At 31.8% G+C, this 18,419-nt stretch overlaps 1 protein-coding gene across 8 annotated transcripts in view; it reads left to right on the top strand.

The window, feature by feature from the left end:
- Positions 1–18,419, top strand: part of LOC143044349 (ras-related protein Rab-26-like) — a 188,879-nt gene that overhangs the window by 152,236 nt on the left and 18,224 nt on the right. For 4 of the 8 annotated variants that reach the window (XM_076216301.1, XM_076216299.1, XM_076216306.1 and 1 more), the window contains exon 3: positions 17,877–17,918. In XM_076216301.1, the coding sequence (XP_076072416.1) occupies positions 17,877–17,918 (42 nt within the window). Of the gene's footprint in view, positions 1–11,500; positions 11,706–17,318; positions 17,430–17,876; positions 17,919–18,419 lie in introns of those variants that run through there. The other 4 variants (XM_076216298.1, XM_076216304.1, XM_076216302.1 and 1 more) reach the window with 4 other exon arrangements.

Genomic DNA, 18,419 nt, shown 5'->3' with positions numbered 1-18,419 from the left:
ATTTGGTCTGCGTTTGAGAGTTGTCTCATTGGCAATCATATCATACCTCCGTCTTTTTATATAAAAAAAACTGATAAGTTTGATGTAATAGCTAGGTCTGTGAAAGTATTATCACGAACAACTACGTGATTTTTTTGTTCATTTTGCAAAACCGTACTTAAGAGATTAAAATATGTTTTTGGTTTGAATGAAAAACCACAGTAATCTCATTTAGCTGTCTCTACTGGTTTTATTTTAATTATTTTTCTTAAAAACTACCAACCATAGTTTTGAGCAACGAACAGTTCATTGCTTTAAGAACCAATAATAGACTGGGAAGTTCAGCAAGTATATGATTTCAATTACTGTAAGTTACGGCAAGCAGAATGATTAAACTGTATATTTGCCTATTTTGTTATGTAATAATTAAGTTTCATAGAATTTACATACGGTTCTGTAACTTTGATTAGAAGATGCATTGTAAAACTCAAACATTTATGATTGCACGTGCTCTCCTTTTTTACATTTAAAGCAATGCATAGCAAAACAAACGAAATACTTCTTTAAAACGTATCATAAAAAAATGTAATAATTAGAACCTAAATTCTATTGTAACTTGAATTGGGATTAAAAAAGTGCTTCACCCTAAGCACATCATGTCATACAATGCTCTTATATGAACGCTTCATACAAAATGCGCTTCTGTCAACGCTTCAACACACATTAACATTATAAAAAGAAGTGTTTAAATCTCAAACAAAGAGTAAAAAGATAAATAAAAACACCAAAAAATGTCTGCTCTTTCTGATATATTTTTGTAAAAGACTTCAAGTTATAATTCAGAATCTTATCGATAGAATGTTGTCCCCCCCCCTTACGTAACCTTTCAAATTATAGCGGAATATCAAATACAGTTTTTATCAGGAAAAAAGGCTAAGCCTTATAACTGAGGACCAACTCTGGGTGCGGGATTTTCTCGCTGCGTTGAATACTCAATAGTGACCTTCAGCTGTTATCTGCTCTTTTGTCGGGTTGTTGTCTCTTTAATATGTTCCCTATCTCCATTCTTAATTTTATTTTATAAACGGCATTTTGTAAAGAATATAATGGTTTAGTTCAAGCCTCTAAACAAAAAACGCCAAAGTCTAAAGAAATAGAAAAAATACTTATGATACGTTCTCAACTGATCAATACATTTCACGCTGCCTGATAATAATTGTTATAATCACTATCATTGAGGGGGAGGACAGGGGTAAGGGAGACAGGGAGAAAGGGGGTAGGAGAAAGGAGAAAGGGGGTGGGAGAAAGGAGAAAGGGGGTAGGAGAAAGGAGAGGAAGGCTGGGAGAAAGGAGAAAAAGTTGGAGAAAGGAGAAAAAATAAAATATCTCTCCTTTTAAAATTTTTTCTAATATTTCAAGAAAAAATATCTCAAAAGGAGATGTTTTTTTCTAATGGGAGAAAGGAGAACGGGGGTAGGAGAAAGGAGAAGAGGGGTGGGAGAAGGGAGAAGGGTACCCTCCTGTCCTCCCCCTCATCATTACTGAGGATAATACCTCTAGTTACTATATATCTATGATGTAGATGACGAACAACGGTATTTATAATAACTATTAGATACCAATGAAAGTGACCAACGATTTAATGGGCTATAGCTGACAAGCTGTTAACGAATATATAAAACTTATTCGCAATATAGACAGTTTGCCTTATAATCAAACTTTGTCTTTTTTCCTCGCAAAATTACAATTTTCTCTGGTTAACAGACAGGGACAGCAATTGTTTTTTATATCGATTGTGTTCTCTGTGGAACAGTATATGGTGTAAATGTCCTTCACGTATGAAAAAAATAACTGCATTTATATTGAATATTTAAGTGTGATTTGTACAACATGAAAACTACGTAATGAGATTGTGCAGATGTTTTTGTATTTTCTATATTTCGAATAAGAACAAATACTGTTAGATAAGGATTAATACACCCTACCAGTAGATATGAATATCAATTATATGGTCATTTTATAAATAAACTGTTTGAAAAAGTATGAATTATTCGAAATACTATGGATTTTCTTATCCAAGACATATATTACCTTAGTCGTATTTGCACAACATTTTGAATTGTATGGTCCTCAATGCTCTTCAACTTTATATTTTTTTTTAACTTTCTAACTTTTTTTTATCTGAGCGTCACTGATGAGTCTTATAAAAACAAAACGCGGGTCTGGTGTAGCAAATTATAAGCCTGGTACCGTTGATAACCAATTAATATAGTTTGCCTCCCTGTTAAATATCAAGCTTTAAGTACTAAAAGCATAACTCCATTATTTCTTAGCTCTGACTGTGTTCAATAATTAGCAATATATATGCACCAATGACCAAATGGCCATGGATGTTAGCAACTCTAGGTCACCGTACGGCCGCCAATAATGAGCAAAACCATAGATACATGTACATTTGAAGTCATTTATGGAATTAGTATACTGTTTCGATTTTCTTGAAATATATTAAAACCTATTAATCAGTTCCCTCTTAGTTGTATGAAAAATAGACGAAGGAAGCCGTAAAATAGTTACTCACTAAGGAATTTTTGTTCAATTCGTTGTCAATTTGTCAATATCTACAAGACGTTTGGATTGTGTGTATAGATGGCTTCTTTCTTTCTGATAATGACAAATCACTGCAGCTCTATCTCAGCACGTTATTAGATAAAAAGATGCTAATTTTCCGTGTCTTTCTTAATTTTTCTTCTTGTCAAATGTGAATGAGGTTTCATTTATCTCTTGCGTCTGACAATTACTGTTTGTTTGAAATTCCATTAATCATCAGCAAATATTTTCTGTCTTGTTTTATGGTTTCCGATCTTTAAAATGATTTTGCCATGCGTCAAATCTACTCTGTTTATTGGACATGACTATGCATTGTGTGAAATTTTTAACGTTGATCTTCTACAAAAAGATGCTTTATAGTTGGCTTAAGTTGAGTAGCAGTATTGGCTTTGTTCATTGTTAAAGACCGTACGGTAACCTATTATTGTTAATTTCTGTGTCATTTGTTCTCAAGTAAAGAGTTCATAGGCAATCATACAACTTTTCTTTTTTTTTATATATATAGTTGACGGTTGGAACGAACTTGCAATTGTTTTAAATGTTCCATATAATCGTAATAGCTATTCAAGTGTTCATTTAAATGATAAATCTTGGGTTTTCAAATTTTATTGTTTCTTTTTAGCTTTTAAATTTTGCTCATTCATTTTAGCTATTCATTTTATCTATTCATTCTAGCTATTCATTTTATCTATTCATTCTAGCTATTCATTTTATCTATTCATTCTAGCTATTCATTTTAGCGATTCACTTTAGCAATTCATTTTTGCTATTCATTTTAAGTTCTTTTCGTTCTCTTTATACATGTACCAACGAAGGTAAATCAGATATAAAGACCATTGTCTGCGTTCGTCTGTGAAAACAAAATTGCAAAGCATGTTTATTTCATAACGCCATTTTACCCTTAAGAAAGGCATATTTAAAAAAAAAATGGCATGTTATGGAGCTCATATATTTTACATAAAGCGCGAAAGCTTATGCGTGTTAAAATCAGGTGCTACGTCGGTCTATTGTTTTTAAAGGTGCTATATTTGGAAAACTGTACTTTTTTGCAGCAACGTACATGTATTAGATTTATTTTGCATAAATATAAGCACACGGCAATCAGGACACCAGCCCAAAATTTTTACGAAATAATTACTGGATATATTTTCGATCCAAAAAACTCAACGCATTTTCTAAAAGATACATTTTTGTGCTCTTTGTGTTGAAATGACAGAACAAAGTTTCATTACAAGTTTACACAAAAATAAACATATTTGTAAATTTTCGATACATGCCTTTTCTATCTATAAGATGTTTCAGAAGATGGAATATATATTTTCGTGATTTTTGCTCGTATAGGTCTCCTCGATATTCTTAAGTTTCCAATTGAAAACTAAAATAAGATTACGTGTTGGAATTTTTTTTTTTAAACATAACTTTTTCTGTGAGTTTAGCAACATACCAGAGACAATTAAATAGTGTCATGTAACAGGGCAATTATGTGTAGTTACCGTAGCATATTACACAGCAATTATATCTAGTAGCATATTGCGACAGACATGTAAATACATATAGAGAAATATAATACCTAGAATGACCTCGCAATATGATCCTACATGTAAAGTAATTATTTAGAATATCGTATACGGTTTTGTGCTACATGTATGCAACAAGTAAAAGCGATAAACAGCCATATTGATGCCCGATTGCTCTTGCATTTGTTTTATTCACAAGTTTCTCTTTAATTTTTTTTTTTTTGAATGTATGAATCTCGATAAAGATTTTATTATGGATAATATTCAGTGTGTTTTGGTAGTAAAAGTGCTTGAAAAGAAGTCTGTTGAAAAGAACTCTCTTTTTTTACTGTCTAATTGGCATGAACCTCACATCCACTATATATAGTATAATTATTCATTGGCGTGAACTTTGCATCTATATATTATGTGTATTCACTATTGATACTCTCACAAAATTCCGCAACAAATAAAGCGCTATGACGTCGCGTACGGTGTTGGTGTTAGTTTTGGTAACGTTAGTTTGACGTTATTTTTCATGCATTGTATGAATAACGTCGTACTTTTTTTTCATTTCGGGCAGCTCAATCATACTGCATAATTTATATGAGCGGTTTGCTTGACTTGCTACATATAGAACAGAAATGCAAAAGCGGCACCTATTTTTTAAGTACAGTTAAATTAAAACGGAAAAATAATATTCTTTTAAATATAGCATCCCCTTGGAGCAAAGACATTTTCTCTTTCTTTTTGATTGTAATAGGATATTTAAAAAAAGTTTAAACCACTGTCTTTTCTGCTGCTTTTTCTTTTAGTTTAAACATATTTATTTATAGTGGATTGGGAAACAAGTTGTTACAACTTATAATAATCCGTTTCCACTTGAAGGGTGCGAGTGCTTTTTTAAAGCCTTAGCCTGCTCTTTTTCAAATCTACAAGGTGTCTTTTACGTGCAAGATATATTGCTCTCTCTTAACACGGCTGAGCCATCTATCGTCCTCTTCAGACATACTATCATTGTTTAAAAAGACCATACTCGAAAATGTTGTTTAGGGCTTATTCTTTTATCCGCTTTTGATAATTTCTGAATAAAAGTTTTATTAGTTAAATAGTTTGTTTCATCACTTGTATTTTAAAAATGTTCAAAGAATCAACCGTTAAAAGCAAATTCAAAATTAACAACAATAAACATAATTTAATCAAATTTGCCAATTGCATAAACAGAAGGAAATTAAATCTCAACTATGAACAAGAACACAGATGGGCGCAGATAATTTTAACGAAAAATGTTAAACTACTAGGGACATTTTAGCGCAGACATTAGAGCCCATTTTAAGCTGGAGTCACACATTCACGATTTTTACTGCCATCCTTGACAGGACCATTCCCGATTAAAATTTGTCCAAAGTCTGATCAAGATCCTGTGAATCGTGGATGGAAATTCAAACTTGAATCAAAATTTGTAAAACAAATTATTTAATCACGTCAACAATCAGATATTGTCCAGGAAGCGTCGATATTCAACCGTTTCCAAGCGAATTTATCCCGATAATCCCGTTCTCAATCCGCTTCTAATTCAATTTGTATCTTTCGCCTCGTAAAATTCGACCGAGTCTGTCACGACTGCGTCCCGACTCTCCCGAATGTATTCCGACAGATATCAGACAGTGACCAGACAGTGAACCGACTCTGACGGAAATTATCCGTTCGAAAACTGTCGGCATATTCGGGATGATCAGGTACTGTCTGAACGTAACCCTATCACGGTCTGCTCTATCGCAAATGCAAACGGCTTTGTCTGGTCTCAGTCGTATTGTATTCTGTAATTGTCGGGACTCTGACGTGGGTATCATTGACGAATTTCGTATAAATAACGGGACTATTCTAGAACGGTTTCGGCAAAAACGGTTCGCAATTTACAAGATCTGAATGCAATATAGACTCAATCGGCAGAAAAAACAGCAATGAAAAATTTCTCCAGATCATTCCTGTTCCACAGGACACCGTCCAGAATACACAGAACATTGTTAGGATTTTGATCCGATACAGCAGAATCTGTCACGACATAGGCACGATTGTAATCTGACTAGACAAAATCGTCTATAAGAAATCGCACTGATTGTGCATGGGTTTTCCCTTCTAGATCTCGCGCATGGGTCTTTGTTTTGAATAAAATGTGTCCAAACAAAATAAATATTGAAACAAATATATAAAGAAAAATGCAAGGATGAATGTTAGGATGTTTCATTAATCATGTCTTGCATGTGCCCATCGAAATTGATAAAGAAACATGCCAGGCTATTTGACGAAAAGGAAGATTTTTTATTCATGCAAGTTCCTATGTTCCTAGAAAACAAATATCTCAATATATATATATAGAACTATCCATTTCGTTCTGACTTGAAAATGTGCAATATAAATGGATCCTTTTTTATTATTATTATAATTCGTTCTAAGACACCAGGTCCCATGTACTGGGTAGAGAATTTTCAAACTAGTCCCTAAAACTGCCTCAAATAATAGATAAAAGGGGAGGGAGAGGGTTTCAGAAACATTTAACCTGAGAAAGTTTTGAATAAGCATTCAATGACATATTTGTCGCTGAACGTCAAATAAACAATCAATCAATACCCCCCAAAAATTTTGGTTTCGCAATGTTTCAATCAATCTCATTATTATGATCAATTCATATTATTGGTAGTGAAATTCACAATTTTTTAAATCAAATTGACAATTTGTTATTTTCTGATTGATAATTTGTTATATCAAATTGATAATCTGTTATATCAAATTGATAATCTGTTATATCAAATTGGGGGAAAAAATGTTAGATCAAATTGATAATTTGTTATATGAAATTAATAATTTGTTATATCAAATTGATAGGCTAATCTGTTATATCAAATTGATAATTTGTTATATCAAATTAGAAAAAAGATAATTAGAATGGTACATCAAGGCTTCCGTAATATTTGCGACGTTAGGCACTACATGTCAAGTTTTACATCTAACGTAACGTCAAAACGAGTAAAAATGCATGGTGTGACATTATGACTAGACAAAAGTAGTCGCTGACTGTGTCGTTAATACTTTCGACATGTGATCGGAAATGGGTTCAAATAAATCCCTGAACAGTAGATTTTAATGTTATTTTGTATTTTTTGTGCTATTATAATTTCAAACTTTCACCCCTCTAAAACTGTATAATGTGACTTATCATACTTGTAACAAAAATGTAAAAAACGGCATTTTGTGACATTTTGACTAGACAGAAACAAAAAGATCGCGTTTAATTTTTTTTTAATATTTTCTCTTGAATCTTCGACACATTTTTTTTCATACACTTAAAAAAGAAATTTTCATGTTAGAATACAATTTGAGATCGTAGAAAAGACTGCAAATGCCTATTGCTTTTCATATGACACTCAGCAAATACGCCAAAACGTCAGAAAACGGCGAGTGTGACATTTCAACGGATTTAATAAAATGAACAATTTAGGACATAATTTAAACAATACTTACTAATTGAAGACATAGAAAGTTATATATTTATTGTATAATTTTGACACAAGTAGGGTGGATATGTAAATTGTAATTTGGGTCTGCAGCATTTGTTCGAATTTTGAAGAGCTCTTTAAAATATGAGAGATATGGGTTTTGTGACAGAAATACAGATTTCAATCATTAATTCTGCCACGATCTTTTGAAATGTTATAACAAAACTTTTTTATTTTTTTCCTTATCATATATACGGAATAAAATGATATATCATTTTTGGAATTATCTATTTGAATTACTTTTTGAAATCACTCTTAACTTCTCCCCTATCAATATTTTTTACTATTTTCGGCTTGGCCACAAAACAAAGTGAACTTTTCGTCCTGGTCAGAAGCGTCCAGTTAACGATGACGTCATAAATAAAACATACACCATTGGCACCAAAGACTGCTCTTGCTAGGAGTACAAATTTTTTTTTTGATAAGTTTTAAAATGGCTAGAATAACTTCAAAGCAACGCTGATCATATGTCGCGGTGTTACTTGTTTACACGCTCAAAATCAGTATTATTAGGGATCATTCGAGTAACGAAATGAATAAAATTATTGATTTTAAGTCATATTTCATTTCTACTTTTAATTACGCGCAATTTGATATATACATTTATATAGTTATCAATTCCGAAACTTCTTACAAATGCAATAAAGGCGAACTGGAAAGCAAAACCCGTATTATCACCAACACCGTACGCGACGTCTATAGACTGTGAATAAAATGTCTGACAATGAAAACGGTTACATCACGCACATACGGGCATCACGGGAGATCCACATGTGACAGTTTTGCTCATTCAATCAAATTTATACGTTGTCATTCACAACTGCGACAACACTGCAACAACCTATCACATTTGTAACTGAAAGTTTGTCTCTGAGGACCGTTCTAAGAGTTAAAGTAATTGATCAGTTCTGTCTAGACGAGGATTGATTGTTTATATTCCGTCATTTTCATTTGTTATTTATGCGTTTTCTTGTGATGTGTAAAAAAAAATTGAAAATGCACTTTTGAGTGAAAATCTATTTTAAATGTAAGAATTCTCTTTTCTTATCATTTAATTACAGATACCCACATTACCAGGCTCTTCGTAATTATGTAATATAAATATCACTTTGTCAATCAAGGAATTGTGTTTTTATAAAAAAAAAAATCGTAGTCTATGTTCAAAGGAATCACTACTTAATTGTCATGATAAACTCGATGCAAATTAGAATTTAACTTGTATTAGTTTGTAAAATTTGCTTTCATCTGGTACTCAAGACTACGTTTTAAGCTTACTAATTCATAGATTACTATGCCAGGCACTGCCTGACTGGTGGTAGTCAATTATTGGTTCGTCTGTTTGTCACAATTCCAAATGGTGTTTTTTAAAAGTCAATCAACGCACAAAAGCTTCATTAACAAGAACTAAAGTTATGTAAAGAAACTTAGCCACAGAAACGGCAATCAGTTCTACTTGAGATTTTATTTGCAATTTATTTTGTTAGTTGAATGAGATTGACATGTAAATTGCATGTCCTAAAATCAATTGTTTTACAATTAATGTGATGAAATGAAGGGACGCACACTTCCTGTCAGACTTGCAGGATTGTAAGCAGTAGTCTTTCTTTTTAATATACCTTTAATAGAAATATCAGGAAAGTAAAACATGTTCTGTGGAAGAATAGATAGTAAAATTGAGAACGGAAATGAGGAATATATGTCAAAGAGACAACAACCCGACCAAAGAGCAGACATAAGCTGAAGTCCACCAATGGTTCTTCAAAGCAATACGTGCAGCGAGAAAATCCCGCACCCCGCGGAGGTGGTCCTCAGCTGGCCACTGAATAAAGTTGTCATGGTACTAGTTCTGCGAAAATGGACACCACACTAAACTCCAAAACACACTAATGAACCAAAATAAAAAAAAACATACAAGACTAACAAAGGCCAGAGGCTCCTGACTTGGGACAGCTGCAAACATGCGACGGGATTAAATATGTTTTGTATGATCTCAACCCTCCATTTCAATACAATATCAAATCACTTTTATTTGGCAACGATTTAGTCCGGAAGAAAATACGCATGTTTAAGCAAAGTTCAAATAAAATATTTATTAAAAACGAGAACGCAGTAAAATCCTTGCATTTGAAAATGGCCTTGCCAATTTTAACTCAGACTTGCATTTATATAGATTCTTTTTAAATTACGACGTAAGCCTCGCTACGTTCATTGTGACCTTGACAAAATTTAAGTTTTAGGAACACACTTTATTTAAAGGAAACAAACAAAAATAATAAGTCGATTATGGCATGTTCATATTTCAGTGAGACTCATCATATATTAAACATAATTATAGATTATCGTTGATCATTTCAACGAGATTCATTTCTCTCGCTTGAGCCGGTACGGCGAAAGCGAGAAAAGCAATCGAGTTGAGATGACCAATGATAATCTGTTTATCGCTATTTTACCTATGACGACGATGTCAGTTTCATGTCGATTTCCTAAGCAACGCCACGTGCCTTCTTCGTTTCTAGCGATAATTTTCCATCTCCAGCGAGTAGCATGACATGAAAAATTATCACAAAAAAATATCAAAGGAAAAAAGTACAAAATAGCGATAAATGTAGTTATAGACTGATTGTCAGCTTTTAAAAATAATAATTTTTCAGTTAAGAAGACCAAGGAATTCTATATTTGAATATACAATTCCTTGAAAAGACGGAGAAATATATTATAAGGCTAGTGCTCTTTCTTTCAATGGTCAAAGGCCGATTCCATGTACATTTATACGAATATGTATTTTTATTGAAATTGGATAAAACACTGCATGTACCATGTTTATCAATAACAGATTCCCTCCTAACCTTAACTTTTGAAAACTGTCGTTCTGCATTGACAATACAATATTTTGATGTAAATTATTTTAATCCCTTCGGCTAGCATCCTTAAAGATGTATCTAATACTTGAAGTTATTAGATGAAAATGGATGCATCATGGCTTCCCTCAATAATATTACTATTCGTTAAAATATAATAAAATAACATATTAACTGATTGAATACATTGTAATGTTATATTAGGTCCCATATTATATGTTTCGATTCTAATCTTCTAAATAGATTGAATTGTTGTTCATTCAGGTTACCATATTAAACAAAGACTTACAAAAGTAATAATATGAGACCCATCATGATTGATAGTAGTCTCAGCTTCAATGTATTACTACTAATACTTACATGACTAATTCCTCTAAACCGTTACGCATTTTCCATGTCAGGCACCGTGATATTTTTTTATTATATATCTTATTGGCTTTTTGAACAAGCTGTCAATTATTTGCTTAATGCCCTTTTTTTTGCTTTTTGGTTGTTGTTTGTTCATCACGGTCGGCCATTTTTTTTTTGCAAATTGTTTTGTTATAAATTAGGCCGTAAGGTTTTACAATTTAATTGTTTCATTTTTTTATCAGGGGCTTGGGCGTTTTATAGTCGACTCAGTATAAGGTATTTGGCCAGTTTTTCTCATTGTTGAAGCCCCATCCATACCCTCCATGTTTCCTATAAAAAAATAAAGAATGATGAAAAAGGGGCCGTCGTGTGCAGTGTAAAGAATAGAGAATACTAGGCAAGATAAAAAAAATTAGAGAAAAATGGCCTAAATATTAAAAAAAAAAAAAATAGAGAAATGAAAGCATTTTTGCAATGTACTATCTCAATCTGAGGCTACTAGTAGTCTCTACTTAAAGTCTCGGTCTCAATATTTCCTTAACAGCACACGTTCTTAAAATTTAATGTACTTCGCAGTACGTTACAAACTTGAAGTTGCGTTGGGGAAACAGACATATTTGATTCAAAGATTCCCGCGGTTTATAGACAGGGGAAATAACTGCTTTGTTTTTCTTCATCGTGGACGTCACCAGAGTTCAACATGGCAAAGCAAAATTGCTTCTATTGTACGAAGGAATAACTCCTGATAAATTATTATGGGAAAAGAAAGAAACGGTTCATTAACTGAGACAAATGGCAATACCCGTAGAGAACCGAAACGTCAAGGATCAACAGAACTTTATGATATGGCAACGAAGGTAACACTCCTGACTCCACTGACACTCACAGTCGCAGTTTTTTTTTTTTATTAGAGGCATATGAAAATCACAATATAGGCTTAGCTTTGTTTTGGTTTTGAACCACTAACAAATAACTTCCAGAAGGTTAGAAATTTAAAAAAAATGGTGAATATTGGAGGAAGGGGAATAGGTGCTGGGGAAGTTGAACGGGAGGCAACACTTTATTTGTCCCCCCTTTTTTTGCCCAAATATTGATTTGAAATTAAATATGATAACACATAAAAAAAAGTGTAAAATACTTTAAAAGATCAGATCAATTCAAATTTCTTTTTCAAAATAAAACTGTGATCATGATATTAATACTTCTCTTCAGTCTATGACATTCATTGACATTGTAACTATTTAGATTTCACTAATTGATAGCTAGAAATTCATACATTTGTACAACTGACCTTATACATGTACATGTTATATATTAAATACCTGTAATTTTATTAAAATTAAGTCAAGCATATCAATTTTCCAAAGTACATTGAACAAAATGAAGTCAGAGGAACACTCAGAGGCAGATTTAGAGCGTTTTTAAGGGGGCCCAGCCCCCCTTTTTGTGCAAAAAAATTTGGTTGGTTGTATAAGGAATCCTTGAAGCATGACTGGAGCAGGCCCCTCTTAGGCAGTCAGTTTCTGTATCCATCACTGACAAACAAGTCACAACTATACAAATGTTCAACATTTTTATTTGCATAGTATTGGAGAACTTAATTTCCATTATCATGATTAGGTTGGACACCTTAGCTTAATCTTGTTCATGTACTTTTCCCTGCTCCTGGACCTTCATATGAGCACTTAAATACCATAACAGGTTTAGATTTCCACTGGAACTGCTGTAAGAGTTCATTCTGAATATTAGTCTAGGAAACATTGTAATTCCATCATAATCGAAATTGATTTTATCTACACAATGTACAAATGTACAAAATGTATCTATGAAACAGGTATTTTAGTTGATGCTCTAGATCTGAATTCACCGTTGAGATCCATGGGCACTTATGTATTGTAGCAATCTTGACACAAGCACATACACTGCAGTGTTCTCCCCAGATATTTCATATAGCAATTAGCATCCTGGTAAAAAAAGGAAATTTGAAATAAATGTACCATCATGTTTCTAAAAACATGAAAAATTAGAACATCACATCCATAACCGATAACACAATCTATAAGAAAGTCAGTTTAATAGATAGCATTTGACCACATTACCTGGCATGATTCTAAAAGTTTCTGGGGAGAACACTGAATTACATTTTTATCATTTTTAGTCCTGATGGAATATGTGATATAATTTATAAGATCAATGGATTTCAATAATTTGAATACTAATCACATGTACATGTATTCCATTAAGTGAAAAAAATTGTCTAAACAAAAATGTTTCAACATCAAAATACGGCATTAATTTATTGTCATGATTTAAACAAAATATGAAAATTAATTGCCAGTCTTAAGTTATTGTAAGTGGTATATATCCCATTTAAGGTGAGAAAAATGTTGTACCTATATATAGCTACTTGCATTGTCTTGTGAGATATATACATGTACACACAATATACATGTATAATATGTACATTTATAACCATACACTGTATACAAGTTTTTGACCATTTCAAACCTTTTTATATTTGAATTGTTTCTATTATACCATAATCATGCTAATGACCATCATTGACCATAATTAGACTTTTCCTGTAAAATGTTTATTAAAAAACCTAAAATGTCTAAAATTTCATTTAAATTACCATAAATTGGACAAATTATCACTGAAATTGAAGATTACATGTACATGTTTATGTATTAGAGAAGGTATATACAGCAGTGGTCAATATCATTTGACCAGCATGGATGAAGTAGTTGGTTCTTGGACGGTAACTTATCTTTTAAATATGCTAACCAGGTCAAACATTTTTTATTTCATATCTCATTTTCAATTTTGTTCACATAAAATGACGTAGATATTTTTATTACATGTACATGAGTTAATTACCATTTAATTTTCTGCAATAATCTGTTTGTTACTCATCATGCTCATGTTTAGACGAAAAATAGTTATTTGAACATTGTCCATGTATAATTACAATCATGACAATAAAATGTATGCCCAAATAAGCTACATGATTTTTTTTAAGATGTATGGAAAAAATTGACGATAATGCTCAGAATTCAATATACATGTACATGGTTAACAGTACATGTTTATAGTCTTTTAGTGCATGCAACTAATCTTGCACTGAAATAATTAACTGACCATCTTTGAAAGAAATAATAAGAACTTTGAAATACCGTTTGACACACATGATAGGTTCATATACATCATATACATGTAGCAAATGTGTAGTGTTGAAACTTCTAATTAGACCCACAATTACAAACGTGCATATTGGATTGTATTGCTGGAGGTCATTTGACTTGGAGCTACATGTAGTACATTTTCCATGTACAATTTAAGGTTTTATAGGATCACCACTATTTTATTATTTATTTCCATACATCTGGCAGTTACTAGTACATTTACATTTTTATTTATCATTTATTGTTCAAATAAATTCTATACTGTTATATACCTGATGTATGTACATTTGATATTAATGTATCCAGATTTTTATATTTTTCTAAATTGTCAATAAGAAATGCTGTTTCCTCCCCCCTCCCCCCCCCCAAAAAAAAAAAAAAGAAACCATATATGTATTTTTGATTATGTGGAATTTAGCCATTTTTAAAAGGGGGCCCCCCTCCCAGGATAAAGGACAAGTTCCAACTGTCATGTCCCCATTCAAATATGCATTGATCTTATGCAGATGGATCATATAGATGATCAAGTAAAAAAAAAACCATACCAAATTCTGTGTCATTTTGGTCTCTTGTGGAGAGTTGTCTCATTGGCAATCATACCACATCTTCTTTTTTTATATGATCATGGTGATGTACAATGTACAGTCTATACAAGAAAAAAAACATGAGATGTACATGCATATATATAATATAATGTAAGCAGACAATCAAACTACTTAAAAATTCATGAAATTTTATTGTAGTGAAGTGTGACAATGTAGCTACATTTATGTAAATAAGAACTTTAATCTAGTGACGTTTAAATGTCACTAACTCAGAGGTTTAAATGAGAGCTTATATCTACTGTCACGATTCAATTTGTTCACATTTTAAATATATTCAAACAAGATTTTAATTAAAGATATACTAAATCACCTGCAGGAAATCATATATTTGTCCTCATTTCAGGTACTTGGAGAATTCAAAAACTGTGTTTAATCTTATAGTCATTTTATTTTTTCTATATACATGTATGTGTTAACTAAGTCTGATTTTATTTAACATGTTTAAGTACAATTATTTGTACATTATATAAATTCTGCTAATTATTCTATTTATCTAATATAAAATTACATATCATGTACATTTAGTGCATGTGGGAGTCGAATTATACATTTAGAATGAAATTTATTTAGGCATGTTATAACTTGTAACTTAAATTGTTGTAACTTTGATACTATTATTTTACATATATATACAAAAGAAGATGTGGTAAAATTGCCAATGAGACAATATTTACTCTTCACAACAGACCAAATAATACAGCTGCAGAAATTAACAACTGTAGGTTAAATCAACAATAGACAAACCCATACCACATAGTACGTTATAAAAAGGCCTGAAATTACAAATGCAAAACAATTTAAACGAGAAACATTATGTCCTAAATTATGTTAATTTTTTTTATAAAATAATTTTTTCTAATTCTTAATCGATTTATTCTTTTCCTGACCTGTTGATTATTTTTATTTAATCAAAGTGTGGTTAGTTGGATCTCAATTCATTGGTCAAAATTTTATTATGACATCAAATTTTGTTACTTTCCTATGAATTTCCTATTGTGAGGTCATGAAAAAAAGGCTATCATGTCTGGTGACGTTACTTTGAAAGAACACATCTTTTTGCAGATCATATGAAAGGAAGGATTGAATTTGCCAGCATATCTTTTAAAAATCCTAAGAGACAGATTCTTCAACCAAATAACATTTAAATTTTTAATATCTCAAGTTGATAAGTATCATATATCACACTTGATACAGTGGTAGAATATATATGTAACACTCCCAAACGTGTCCTTTTTCCCCAACTGTGTCTAATTCCCCAAACGTGTCTTTTCTACCTAAACGTGTTCGAAATGTACAATATTCCCCAAACGTGTCCGATTTCATAACCCCGAAACGTGTCTGATAATTGTTATTCACCAAAACGTGTCCTATATTTAACGCCAGAACGTCTCACGTCTTTCAGCGCTAATACATGTATCTCCTAAATAAAATCGCTGATAACGTTGACGGCAATTCTATGATAGGGGACACAGGTGATTAAGTTGTCATTTATTAGATTTAGTGAGTTCAATGTACAAATGATGTAGGTTTTTAATGATTATCATAATTGCTAATTTAATCTGTAATTATTAATTAACTTTTGACTGCAATTGCTTATTGTCCAGTTGCAAGTATTTGAACATATTCATTTAGAGCAAACATACACATAATTTTGGAGTTGAATTAATCGTTAACTTTGTAAATTATTTTGTACTTATAAACTCTGATGATGCCTTTTATATTTATTCGAATATTGCATGTCGGGGTTTTAGCAGCATTTTTTTCAATACTTCTCCATTTGAATTTGTGTGAATTTCAAAAGCTCATCAAATCATAAACTGGTTATCCGGGTTTTTAATAAATTTAGGTATCCAGCATCACTTAACATGCTTAAGACACACAATAAAGAGACATAACGTCCAGTGCCAAATATTTCAAGCATAGGTTTTATAGATTCTTTTTCTATGAATATGATTGTTATGTGATCTACGCCAGTTTTAATTGCAAATTTATTTTGTACTGTATAAATAAACTTTAGACTGGTGATTGCGTATTGTCCAGTTGCAAGTATTTCATGCATATTTAGAGAAAACATACAAGTTTTAACGTTTTTTCAGTTCTGCTGTATGAATTAACTTTAGACTGTTGATTGCGTATTGCCCAGTTGGCGGTATTGCATGCATATTTAAAGAAAACATTAAAGTTTTAATGCACAAAGCAATGGACACTTTCATCCGTTAACTGTACATTTTAACTAAACATGTCTGCTTACAATTTACATACGACATAGCCGAAATGACACCCCCACTTTAACCTAGTTTATTCTGCCGGTTTGAAAAATTACTAACGTACCTTATTTATATTTTTAATGAAATGGTAAAATTAGTATACGTTAATGAAATAGCAATAACCAAAAAACGCTTGATATGGACACGTTTTTAGGGGATTGGACACATTTCAGGGTTAGTTGAGAAATGGACACGTTTTGGCGTTTATAAAAATCACACGCTTTTGCGATGTTTTCAACTAGACATATTTTGCAGTTCAGTGATGTCAATGTGGACATGTTTGGGAGAATCAGACACGTTTGGGGAGAAGGACACGTTTCTGAGTGTTACATGTACATATATTTCTCAAACAAACATTGATGAATGAATGATTAGATCTTAAATCTTATTTTGTACACTTTTATATCTTCTAGGTTATGCTGATAGGAGATAGTGGAGTAGGAAAAACATGTCTCCTAGTACGGTTTAAAGATGGTGCTTTTTTATCAGGAAGTTTTATTTCCACAGTTGGTATAGATTTTAGGGTAGGTAGTAAAACACAAACAGTCTTTTTGGACTGGATAAGGTAAGTTGTACTGGCCTGATTTTGCATATACTGAAGTGTAGATATATGATCATGAAAGCACCAAGTTAATCATATGTGAGTTATCCCCCTTGAATTATTCAAGGGAGGTCACTTATAAACATTGAAGTACAATGTAGACAATTATAAATTATTTTGATATTGAGGCTAGTTTATATATCATAAGAGCTACATTTGAGAAATTTACTTGTGATGTACGTTGGTTAGTCTGTAGTTAAATATTTTATTAGATATGTTTTTATTTTATTTGAAGTTGCAAATTGTATATACATGATATACATTTGTTCACAATTTATATAATAAGAATAAAGAAAAATAATTATTGTTTGCTACATACATACATATATATGTTTGACTTACAATTTTGAAATGTTACTCTTTTTTTCAGAACAAAGTTGTAGATGTAGAAGGAACAAAGGTTAAATTACAGGTAACTATTTATTATATCAGTAAAAGAAAGATTGTGTAAAGTTGTTATTTAGTTGGGTAATAATCATGTTCATTACATGAATAACTCCCCGCTCATTCCTGGGCTATTGACTTTGAAACTTTTTCTTTATAGTTTACAATGTATTAATTTGTGATTAGGTCAGTTCAAGTGGAACCATTGGTGGTAGACCAATGTTAATAGGTATACAGTTGTATAAGCATTAGCACATCTCATTTCCAATGAGAATATTTGGCCCTGCACCCTCAGGCATAATCATTGACTTTGTAACTTTTTCTTATGTTGACGAAAAGCGTGTCTGGCGTAAATATAAAATTTTAATCCTTGTATCTATGATGAGTTTATTTGCAACCACTGGGTTGATACCACTACTGGTGGAGATTTATTTCCCCGAGGGTATCACCAGCCTAGTAGTCAGCACTTCTGTGTTGACTTGAGTTATCATTGATATGTTCATAATTATAAATTAACTGTTAACATTAA

The sequence above is a fragment of the Mytilus galloprovincialis genome, chromosome 9 (genome assembly GCF_965363235.1).
Source record: "Mytilus galloprovincialis chromosome 9, xbMytGall1.hap1.1, whole genome shotgun sequence".
NCBI lineage: Eukaryota > Metazoa > Mollusca > Bivalvia > Mytilida > Mytilidae > Mytilus > Mytilus galloprovincialis.
This window is presented reverse-complemented; position numbering and strand designations above follow the sequence as displayed.